This window comes from Octopus bimaculoides, chromosome 3 (genome assembly GCF_046866305.1).
Source record: "Octopus bimaculoides isolate indiv1 chromosome 3, ASM4686630v1, whole genome shotgun sequence".
Lineage (NCBI taxonomy): Eukaryota > Metazoa > Mollusca > Cephalopoda > Octopoda > Octopodidae > Octopus > Octopus bimaculoides.
Window position 1 is genome coordinate 49,302,720 of NC_142930.1, and position 12,182 is coordinate 49,314,901.

At 39.7% G+C, this 12,182-nt stretch overlaps 1 protein-coding gene across 1 annotated transcript; it reads right to left on the minus strand.

The window, feature by feature from the left end:
- Positions 1-382: 382 nt before the first annotated feature.
- LOC149136524 (uncharacterized) lies at positions 383-919 on the minus strand. The gene has a single exon (XM_089348358.1). It carries the CDS (start codon positions 917-919, stop codon positions 383-385), a length of 537 nt encoding a protein of 178 aa, XP_089204484.1.
- Positions 920-12,182: the final 11,263 nt, after the last annotated feature.

Here is a 12,182-nt window from a genome sequence, read left to right on the forward strand (position 1 = left end):
CAATATCTGGTTTGGACAAGCGGTTAGGGTATTTCCCATGCAAGAGTTTGCCTTTCCAGTTGTCTTCGATATTATTCATGCAAGCCTTTTTTGCTTTTTGTTTGATGATTCTGCATCAGTGATAGGTTTCTCACTACTTGGATTGCGTTGGTTTTTCTGACTGTTAATTTCTAGATCAGGAGAAGCAATGGTAGGTTTATCAGTATTTGGGTGTCTTTGGTTATTCTTATTGTTAACTTGTAGGCCAAGAGACTTTTTATATTTATTACTAAGCTTCATGACTGAAGCTTACTTGGAATCTTCATGCTTCAGTGCAGTTCGTAAGATCACATCACTTGTATTTAAGGTACGTTTCAAGGCCTATTATTGCTGATTTGAAGGATTATTCGAGCTGTATCAGGCCTCTTCCACCTATTTTTCTTGGGAGATAAATCCTGTTTACATCTGATTTTGGATAGTGCATTCGGTACTTTGTAAGGATTTTACTGATCTTTCCGTCCATATTCTGCATGTTAGCGAGACTCCACTTAATGATACCGAAGCTATATGTGGTTACTGGTATAGTCGACGGATTGATTGCATTAATTCTGTTAACAGCATTTAATTCTGAGTTTAGGACCATTCTCACCCTTCGATAGCATTCCTTGCAGATTTTCTCTTTCATTTTAGAGTGCAGGATACCATCACTTTCATTGGTTCCCAGATATTTGTATACTTCGGATTGGTCTAGGTTTCGAATGACGGTGGTAGTATCAAGTTCTATGTTTTCTGCCTTTATGAACTTCCCTGCTTTGAAAGTAGCCTTTGCACATTTATCAAGTCCGAATTCCATACTTATATCAGAGCTGAATTCTTTGACAATATTCAGGAGTTCTTCTAAAGCTTTGTCGTTTTTGGCAGACAGTTTTAGATCATCCATATAGAGTAGGTGATTAATTTTATGGTTAAAGATCTTATACTCTCTCTTAGCATTATTCAATTGCGTGGATAATGGGAACAGAGCGAGGCAGAATAGTAATGGTGATAATGAGTCACCTTGAAAGACACCACAGGCGATATTGATGTCTAGTGAGGTGGTCTATCCTTGTGCATGGTTTAAAACGAAGGTGGTTCTCCACGAATTCATGATTACTTTTAAAAAGTTCACAGTTGTTGGAGCTGTCTTGTAAATTTCCAGGGCCTTGATGATCCATGCATGGGGGACACTGTCAAAAACCTTGTAATCTATCCAAGCGGTGCCCAGGTTTCTGCGTTTGGATTCGCAATTTTCAGTGGCCATTTTATCAATCAATAATTGGTCCTTACATCTATATGAACACCTTTTGCATCCCTTTTGTTTCATTGGGAATAACTTGCTGTTGTCCAAGAATTCATACGCTCTATTCGCTATTATAGATATTAACAGTTCATATATGGTGGTGAGGCATGTTATGGGTCGGTATTTTTTGGGGTTAGTAGTTTCTTCTGTTTTTGGTAAGAGATATGTAATCCCTTCGGTAAGCCACTTTGGGGGTTTTCGTAGGGTTGGACATGACTTCATTGAGTGCTACGGCTAAGCTGTGGTGAGCGCTTATTAAAGAGTTTAACCAAAAATTTGGAATCTTATCTATACCTGGGGATTTCCATTTCTTTAACTTGGCGAGCGCCGTTTTTACTTCTTCAGTTGTTACATCCTGCCATTCTTGATATTTGAGGTGGGCATTGGCCTCTTCTACGTCCCTGGCACAATGTACATTCTGATTAAACTCTGGATTACTCCAAATGTTTTTTCCAAAAATCTTCAGTTTGCTACCGGGGAGGAGGTGTTTTCACAATAATGGTATTTCCCCCCAGTTCCCCGTAGAATTTTTTGTGTTCTTGAATAGTATGTTTTGTCTATGGAATGTTGAGCGTTTTTTGTGTCTTGCCAGTCGTTTGGTTTTTAATTGTAGTTTTTGATTGAGGATTTCAATCTGTGTATCCTTTGTTTTCTTGTAAAGGTCATGTTTAGCAATTAGTTTTAGTAGTTTGTTGGGTTTATTAGTTTTCCCTTTGCTTGCTTCAAGTAGAAAAGATATATTGGATTATTTGCCGGTTTATTCTTTCCATCCATGCAGGCTGTTTGTGTATATTGCTCTTTTTTGTCTATCTCTAATTTTAATACCGCATTTCTGAGTTGCAGCATAGGCAGCTGAGTAAATGTGATCAATCACTTTGAGGGCATTTTCTTTACTTTTCTCAAGGAGTTGTCGTATCTGCTTTCCAAGTACTTGATCAACTTCTTTGATTTCTTGTCTGTTCTTATTAGTATTAATAATTTTGGGAAGTGGAGCTCTTTCGTAGAAAGGTTGATGTAGTTGTAATACACCTAACAGTTCATTGCTGACGTGATCATTTATAATGTTTTAGTATCAACTGATAGTTCACCTTCGTAGGGTTCTGTGTACCTAGTTTGCTGGTTTGAGTTAGTAATTTCAGGGCTTTTTGCCTGTGAGTATAAGTAAGTGTGCGTTGTACTGAGCTGACTTTTGACTGATCTGACTATTTTGTCAATTTCGTTGTCAGTTAGTCTTTTATTTTTAGGCTATCACGTCTCACAGCTCCTAGTTTATTACTATCCATGTACAGCCTGCTATGCAGGTTTTTGCACCTCCGTAAATTGTAGGTCTCTTTTTGTATGGTTGAGGTTTCTGGGTTTAGTGATGAATAGTAATAAGCATGCATAACTTCGATATATTCCTCCTTAGTCCATTTCTGTCTCGTATTTCTGTTTCTTTGAGATAAGTCTGGTAGTTGATCCTGAGCGTCAGTTTCGGGAATATCCCTGGTTTAATTTGCTACAGGTTCTTGAGCTTTACTAGGAGATTTCAACGCTATTCTGGATGCACGCCAGGATAGCGTGGGCTCAACTGCTAGGAGAAGAAACTCACACCTCATCCACCTGCTTAAGCGTTTTAGGCTGGCAGATCGATATAGATTTGATTATCCGAACGTTCAAGTGTGAACCTGGAGTAATAAAGACGGATCAATCAGGTCATACATAGATAGGATAATAGTTAATACTAGAGATAAGACTAGTTTTAACTGTCCACAGTTTTCTTTGGTCTCCTACACGGATTACAAATTAGTGACATGTAGGCTGCACGTAGATAAGGTACATAAACAGAGATCCGGCTACTGGAAGCTAAACAAGTCTAGTTTGACTTGCGAAGCATACCGTAGTCGGATTAAAGAGTTAGTGACGAGGGCATTAACCGGCACCGTGTTAAATAACCGGTGATGGTTTGCCCTCAAACGAACCATTCGACTTGAGTCGATTAAATTTAGTGATGAGTTAAGCCTAGAGAAGACTAGAGTAGAAGGGCAATTAATTAAAAGCCCTAGAAGAGGCGTTGAGAGTGGGCTTTGCACCCCAAGTTTTGTCAGCAAGATCGGTTTTAGACCGACACCTCAAAGCCAAACATGAAAGATGCAAGGTTCAGGCTAAAATAGTGCATTGGGCCGCGTGGGTATCAACGGTGGCGAGTGGGCTCGCACGCTAGAAACTCAGCGTGGCGTTGATACCACGATAAGGTCTTTGGTCGATGAACAGGGACGTTCGGTCAAAGGAAAGGAGGAAATGTGTGAGGTCTTTTACAAGCACTTCGCGAGCTATTCGGGGGAAGCGAAGCGCTGGACTATGGAGATACCCTTCGGTGCCGAGTGCTGTGAAGGACCGATCACGGCTGCGGAGGTTACAGAAGTGCTTTCCGAGTTCCACGGGGGCAAGTCGCCGGAATTGGATGGTCTTCTCTACGAATTTTATAAAAGTATGCCAGACTTGTTCGGAGACATACTAGCCGGTGTCTATGCAAACTGACAGCAAAATGGGCGAATCCTTAAACTTGCGTGCCGGGGAGTGGTGACACTGATTAGGAAGCGCCTGAGCAAGGGGGACATTGTTAGTAATTTTCGGCCCATAACTCTGTTGAGTATAGAGTTAAAAATTTTGGCCAAGGTTATAACAAAGAGGTTGAAGCTTGTCGTGGGCGGTCTTGTTGGTGAGGCGCAAACATGCGCCATCCCTGGCAGAACTATACACGACAACCTTCACTTCATACGCTACGCTTTAGAGAGGGTGGGTAAAATTCCTGGTAAAGGTAGGGCACTGGTAAATTTAGACCAGTCTAAAGTATTCGATAGCGTTGACCATTGGTATCTGGCGGCGGTCCTCCAAGCGATCGGACTGGGCCCGACTTTCCTTGGTTGGATCAACGCTATGTATAGCGACATCGAATCCATCGTCCGGGTGAACGGTTTTTTCCAAACCGTTCGTTACCGAGCATTCAGTTCGCCAGAGTTGCCCCCTGTCCCCGCTTTTGTATGTGCTGGCTCTTGAGGCACTACTACGAAGGTTGGAGGCGTCGGCGGGTAATCCGCGTGATCTATGCTACAGGAGAGGAACAACTGCGTATGTGGATGATGTCGCTATCATCGTGTCTGATGAAGGGCAGCTACCTTGTGTAGAAAACGCCATCAAAGGATACAAAGTGGTGGCAGTAGCAAAAATTAACCAGAACAAATTACTCGGCTTGCAATTCGGCACCTGGCGGGGCAAGCCGATGCCGTCCAATAACGTCGTTACTTGGGGTCTGGTTTGGACCAGATCTCCAGCTAGAGAAAAACTGGAGCGAGGTCACAAGCAAAGTGACTGCCCTAACTCAGACCTGGTCTGGAAGGGCATTATCTTTGCTAGGTAAGACGCAGGTTACACAGGTGTTTATAGCATCTGTGATAACCTACCGGCTGACCGTTGTGCCTTGCCCTAGGTTGTGGCTGAGCAAGTTGGAACGACTCCTCTGCCGCTTTTTGTGGAGGGGGAGACTACTTGTGAGGCACTCTATCTACTACCAAAAACCGTTAGGCCAAGCTTGACCGAACACCGGTCACGTGGAGAGAGAAGAGAGAGAGGTAGAGGGATAGAAATATTAGAGAGAGACGAGAAAAAAAGGGACAGAATGAAGTGAAAGCTTGATCTTTCTTTCTTGGTTCGACTACCATCCGTGTAACATCTATATTCCTCCCTATGCTTGTCATCTCTTATGTCCCTGCCGTAAGGCTTCACTTCCATACACGCCAGCTTAATTCAATTCGTCCTTAGTCGAAAGACACCTGTTGTTAATGTCCTATTATTTGCTTTTGTATTTGTGTAACATTCTCCGTGTTTTCCGTCCTTGTTTTCGTATACATTTGGTGCTTTCTTCCAAGGAATCTTATGCTCTTAGCTTAGTTTTTCCTTGGGGTTGGCCAGATTGGAGCAATATCGAGTATAACCAGCCGAAATTGTAAAGATAATCTGGAACTCGACTGAAGAATGAAAACACCGAATGACCCGTCCTTGTTTTGCTTTTTTTGTATCGTCTGTCTGGATGTTTTGCGTTCTTGTTCCATTTTTTGTATTCCCTTTTATATAAATATAGTGGTATACGTACACTTTGGTCTCCCATATATATATATATATATATATAGCTTTCTACTATAGGCCCAAGGTCTGAAATTTTTTTGTGGGGAGAGTTAATCAATTACATCGACCCCAGTGCTTGACTGGTACTTATTTTATCGACTCCGAAAGGATGAAAGGCAATGTCGTCCTCGGCGGAATTTGAACTCAGAACGTAAGGATGGACGAAATACCTCTAACCATTTTGTTCAGCGTGATAACGATTCTACCAGCTCACCACCTTTATAATGAATGTTTATAACTTAAAGAAGGAGCAAATGGTTTTGAGTAGTCTTCAATCACATTTCCTCTTTATATGTCCTGTCTTTCAGGTAATGTGGTACAGTAATATCCTACTCAAGGTCATGTAGTGCTTGTTGTTGGTGAAATACTACCAATGTAGAAGTGATACTAGTTAACATTGATTCGAAGTATAGAGAGATGTAATGCTTTCGTGCTTCAGGTCTGAAAAACACACAAAAATGGCGCTGAAACGCCTCACAGTATCATTGTTCTTTAGAATGTAGCGTAAGCACCAGTAACAGGATGTGAACTGGCAAGCTCCTTGTTCGACAAGTAGGTCGGAATTCTATTGACTCAACAAGCTGTTACTTTCTAGAATGTTCATGGGAAAGGCAATGCCAAAAAATATAGAAGAGAATAAAATTGGTGTCAGTATCCATTCAAAATTACTTCAATAGAATTCGTTGTCATACCCTAAATTATTTTAAATATCAGGTTTTTCCCTACACAGACATGCATCATTACAATATATATATATCTTTATATATGCATAAAAATAACTAAATCCGGTTGTTTTATTTAGCTCCTAAATAATCAAAACTACTCTAAATACACAAATTACTAAACTACATTAGTCAACATTTCAAACCTGCTTGTCAGCTATGATCAGCTTCTCGAAAAACACGTTGGCATAATTGCAGCAGTAGTGCAGACAAAATTTTGTGACGTCTATATATGTATGACATGTCACATATATGTAAACAATTAATTATGATAATGAACACTTTCCACTTCCCGTTATAATAATTATATACACGTACACCTAGACGCAGGAGTGGCTGTGTGGTAAGTAGCTTGCTTACCAACCACATGGTTCCGGGTTCATTCCCACTGCGTGGCACCTTGGGCAAGTGTCTTCTACTATAGCCTCGGGCCGACCAAAGCCTTCTGAGTGGATTTGGTAGACAGAAACTGAAAGAAGCCCGTCGTATATATATATATATATAGATATATATAAAGTGTAGTATATTGCCACTTAAGTGTGGCTGACCCCTAGGGGTGGATGTTACTGTTGCTTTTAGCCCCAGGAGGACATCTGGCAATATACTACACTTTATCGTGCAGTTACTGTTAATACTTCATTTAGAGAATTAACATTGCTTGTTTTCACCGTTTCAATATCAGTGAAGAATTTCACTGGAAAAGAAGATATAAGTTTGCCAGGTTTTTGTCTCTCTCACCAAGGTCAGCAGCTGTCGGACGCCGACGAAGGGAAATAACCCTGAAATCCGGATACGTTCGTGCTGCAGATCGAGGTGAGAGGGATAACTTCCCTTGGCAAACAGGACACAGTCGTGTGTCGATAAGCCAGCTGGAGGAGATGTCCTCCTGGGGCTAAAAGCAACAGTAACATCCACCCCTAGGGGTCAGCCACACTTAAGTGGCAATATACTACACTTTATCGTGCAGTTACTGTTAATACTTCATTTAGAGAATTAACATTGCTTGTTTTCACCTTTTCAATATCAGTGAAGAATTTCACTGGAAAAGAAGATATAAGTTTGCCAGGTTTTTGTCTCTCTCACCAAGGTCAGCAGCTGTCGGACGCCGACGAAGGGAAATAACCCTGAAATCCGGATACGTTCGTGCTGCAGATCGAGGTGAGAGGGATAACTTCCCTTGGCAAACAGGACACAGTCGTGTGTCGATAAGCCAGCTGGAGGAGATGTCCTCCTGGGGCTAAAAGCAACAGTAACATCCACCCCTAGGGGTCAGCCACACTTAAGTGGCAATATACTACACTTTATCGTGCAGTTACTGTTAATACTTCATTTAGAGAATTAACATATATATATATATATATATAAGTCATTTTCCTATATATATATATATATATATATATATATATATATATATATATATATATATATATATATATATATATATATGTATGTGCGTGCATATGTTTGTGTGTCTGTGTTTGTGCCCCCAGCATCGCTTGATAACCGATGCTGGTGTGTTTACGTCCCCGTAACTTAGCGGTTCGGCAAAAGAGCCCGATAGAATAAGTACTAGGCTTCCAAAGAATAAGTCCTAGGGTCGATTTGCTCGACTAAAGGCGGTGCTCCAGCATGGCCGCAGTCAAATGACAGAAACAAGTAAAAGAGTAAAGAGATACCCACACACGCACGCACGCAGGCAGGCATGCATGCGCGCACACGTACATACACAGACACAAACACACGCACACACATACACACACATGTACATATTTATATATGATTATATATGTATGTATGTATGTATATGTAGTGAAACTACCTCCCGCCATTAGATACAAACTACTATCGCCATTATATACAATCTTCTCATTTAAATATAAATAAATGCGAGCGTAGTAGAGAACCCATTCCTTGTCCATCACGTGACTGATCATTATTCGAATCGGCAACTTCTTCGAACCGTTCCCGCCAGAACGCAAACTGACCAATCACGGCCCCTAGTAAGGTCACGTGATAGAGTATATTTCTACCATCTGGTGAGCCAATAGTTTGTTATAAATAGCTTTAACTCGGCAGCCAAATTGGTCTCGGTCCAGTTTCTCTTTGAGAACTGTTCCGTGTACCACACGACAGCAGCAGCAGTTCCAGCGACCACTTCAGCAGCTTCGTCCAGCCACGATGACCTCCGCCGTCGCCACATCAGCAACAAGAGTCTACTACTACTATCCCGCATCATCATCATGACCAACACGATTAATACCAAGCAGCCTCTACGCTACCAGCGTCAACACGATTTACTATGTACACCAAACCAAACTCCGCGGCACATCTCTCTCTTCGATTCTGTTAGGTGACTCAGCTTCACCACGGTAAATAAACAGACAAGAGTTCTTAAACAGACAAGAAATTCTCAGCCAGCGATGAACATCTGTATAACAAGAATCAAGGCCCTGGCATCGAAGCCAAAACACAACTAGTGATAAGCTCTGCCACACTCAGCCCCCTCACTTTCACATACAGAACTTTTCCTATAGTGTACTAACGAACTGGTATAATTGTCCACGTGTTATTGACTCTCTTTCTATCTGCTGTAAACACTCATACACACATGTATCACTCACATACACACTTTTCTTTGTATGACGGCCTGTCTTTGATTATGTTCTTATATGTCGCATTCACACTCTCACACAGACATACATCTTTAACGCTACAATAAATATATCTGTTATTCATCTAATACGGTTGTGGTCTTTCATTACTGGTCACATATGTTATCGTAGCATAACATATCATTGTATATCATCATTTGATATATATTTGTATGTTCGACCGTGTGACACGTTTAAATAAAAGGAGTCCTCTGTTCTTCCATTCGTCACCATATCTCCTTTTTGAGTTCGCACGGTCGTTCCTTAACATATATATATATATATATATATATATATATATATATATATACATGTATGCATACATACATCTGAGTGTATATATATATATATATATATATATAAAGACACACACACAAAATGTATATATATACATGTATGTATATTATATATATGCATATATTTTTGTATGTATGTATGTATGTATCTATCTATCTATCTGTCTATCTATCTATCTATATATATAATATGGGTGGCTAATTCGCAATTTTACAATCTAAAGGCAGAAATATATACATCACTAAACAAGAGCAACAGCCTGTCGTTTAAATTATGCAAAAATGAAAATAACACTGACATCTCATTTTAACAGATATATTTACCAAAATTACATAGATATATCTTGAAATACTTAGGAATAAATTTATTTAATAAAATCGCCATTGGCCTTCAGACGACTTCGGAATCTCCTGCAACTCTTCTGGATGGTCTCCTTGCTTAAGTTGATGAATGCTGCCATAATCCTTGCCTTCAGATCATCTTTACTGTTAAAAGAAGTTTTGTTGGTCTCTCGCCCAACTGCGCCCCACACATAATAATCAAGAGGGCTGCAGTCTGGGGAGTTAGGTGGCCAGAAGTTAGGAGTGATGACTGAGAAATTGTCTGAGTGGGTTCTCCTACTTGTGTGGTGCAGAGTCCTGTTATCAGACATAGGGTCTGCCAGCAGCCACCCTCTTGACCCAGAACAGCACTACATCTTTCAGGTACTTGATGTAGGCGTCCGTGTTGAGTCTAGGGCCGTGTGGGAAGATGAATGGAAGCATAACGTCACCATCACTAGTGATCACTCCAAACACCATGATGTTGCCTGGCTGTTTGATTTTTATTACTCTCGGTACATGCCCTCAGATTGCACTATCGTCACATTGACACTCAAACACTCTGAAATGTTCGTATTGGAGCTTCCGGTGCGAATGCCAAGTAGTGCAGCATGTCGTTTCCAAATTTTTGGTAGAGTAAATTGCGTCATGGTCCTGTTTTTCATACAGACGATGCCCAACTAATCCTACGCTACTGTGTAGTCGACAAAATCCCAAATAAACAGTGAGCATGAGCGAAATTAAAACTTATAATATGACGACAATTTACCCATCGCACTCTGTTTATATATATATATATATATATATATATATATATATACATCTATCTCTCTGTCTATCTATCTATAATTAAGATTCAGTAGAATTAGGTACTTAAATTGAGGCATCAAGCCAGTTTGGTATAGTCTACACAGCTCCAAGTTAGGTGAACAGAACGTAAATAAGTTACAATGATGTCCAGGTATATATATTGATACCTGGACATCCTTGTTACTTATTTACATTCTATATATATATATATATATATATATATATATATATATATATATATATATATATATATATATATATATATATATATATATGTATATATATATTGACATACATACACACATAGATACATATATACAAGCGTCCGCACACACACATACACGCACATGTATAAGTAATCATTAAGATAAGCACAAGCATAAATTTGAACTCTAGCTGCAATGAATCATCAAGTGAAATGCAATAAAGTATTCCATTGTAGATAGGCATCCAAATGCATTTGAAATATCAAATGCTGCCTTCCAGATGATTACAATGGTGAAACGTACATAGGAACGAATAATTTATATGTGTTTATCTTAATTCTCGTCGATATATGCTTTAGATATCGTAACTATTATCACTCCAAGTACAGTGGTAGACTAACAACTATACCGGAAGCTGACTGGATAATGATAATCTATGTGGAGCTCTAACTCGCACAGTAGAGGTCGTCCTTCTAATTGTACAAGCACACGACATATATATGTATATATACATACATATATATATATCTTTTACTCGTTTATTTGTTTCAGTCATTTGACTGTGGCCATGCTGAAGCACCGCCTTTAGTCGACCAAATCGACCCCAGGACTTATTCTTTGGAAGCCTAGTACTTATTCTATCGGTCTCTTTTGCCGAACCACTAAGTTACGGGGACGTAAACACACCAGCGTCGGCTGTCAAGCGATGCTGGGGGGACAAACACAGACACACAAACATATACACGCACATACATGTATATATACATATATACGACGGGCTTCTTTCAGTTTCCGTCTACCAAATCCACTCACAAGGTTTTGGTCGGTCCGTGGCTATAGTAGAAGACACTTGCCCAAGGTGCCACGCAGTGGGAACGAGCCCTGAACCATGTGGTTGGTAAGCAAGCTACTTACCACACAGCCAAGTGCGTATATATATAAATATTCATGTATATATATATATATATATATATATATATATATATATACATATATATATATATATATATATATATATATATATATATATATATATATATATATATATATATATATATATATATATGTATATATATATATATATATATATAGATAGATATATATACATAGATACACGCAGGAGTGGGCTGAAAAGTTCATAGCCTGACATTGAGGGAGTGATGCTACAGCTGTAGAATCTTGTATGCATTAATTCCAAGTCTATATTAATAACTCCATTACTTCCTTCTAGGTAAGCCCACATCTAACTCTTCAAAGAACACTTCAAATGCAAAAGTAGCTAGTAACGACTTGAAAATGGACAAAATTTCGCATCGCGATATTATCAAGTACTTGCAGAAAAAGACTTTATTAGGCAACGACATTCATGCTGACATGGTTGTTACATTTGGGTATGACGCTCCAGATTTATCAACAGTGCAAAAATGGGCAGCTGAATTTAGGAGGGGAACGGAGAGTCTTGAAAATTCCTCAATGACTGGACGTCCTGTAACTGCCATCACCGAGGAAAACATTGATCGTGTTTACCACATGTTGATGGATGACAAGCGATTGACTATAAATAGCCAATATATTTAGCATAGCCCCTGGGAGATTTGAGAATATTCTGCACAATGAACTTGGCATGACGAAGGTTTCTGCTCGGTGGATGCCACGTCTTCTGATACCTGATCAAAAGCGCACCAAGCTCATCA

Excerpts from the sequence above, each read along its gene's own strand:
- LOC149136524 (XM_089348358.1), bottom strand. The coding sequence starts at position 919 with ATGGATGATCTAAAACTGTCTGCCAAAAACGACAAAGCTTTAGAAGAA.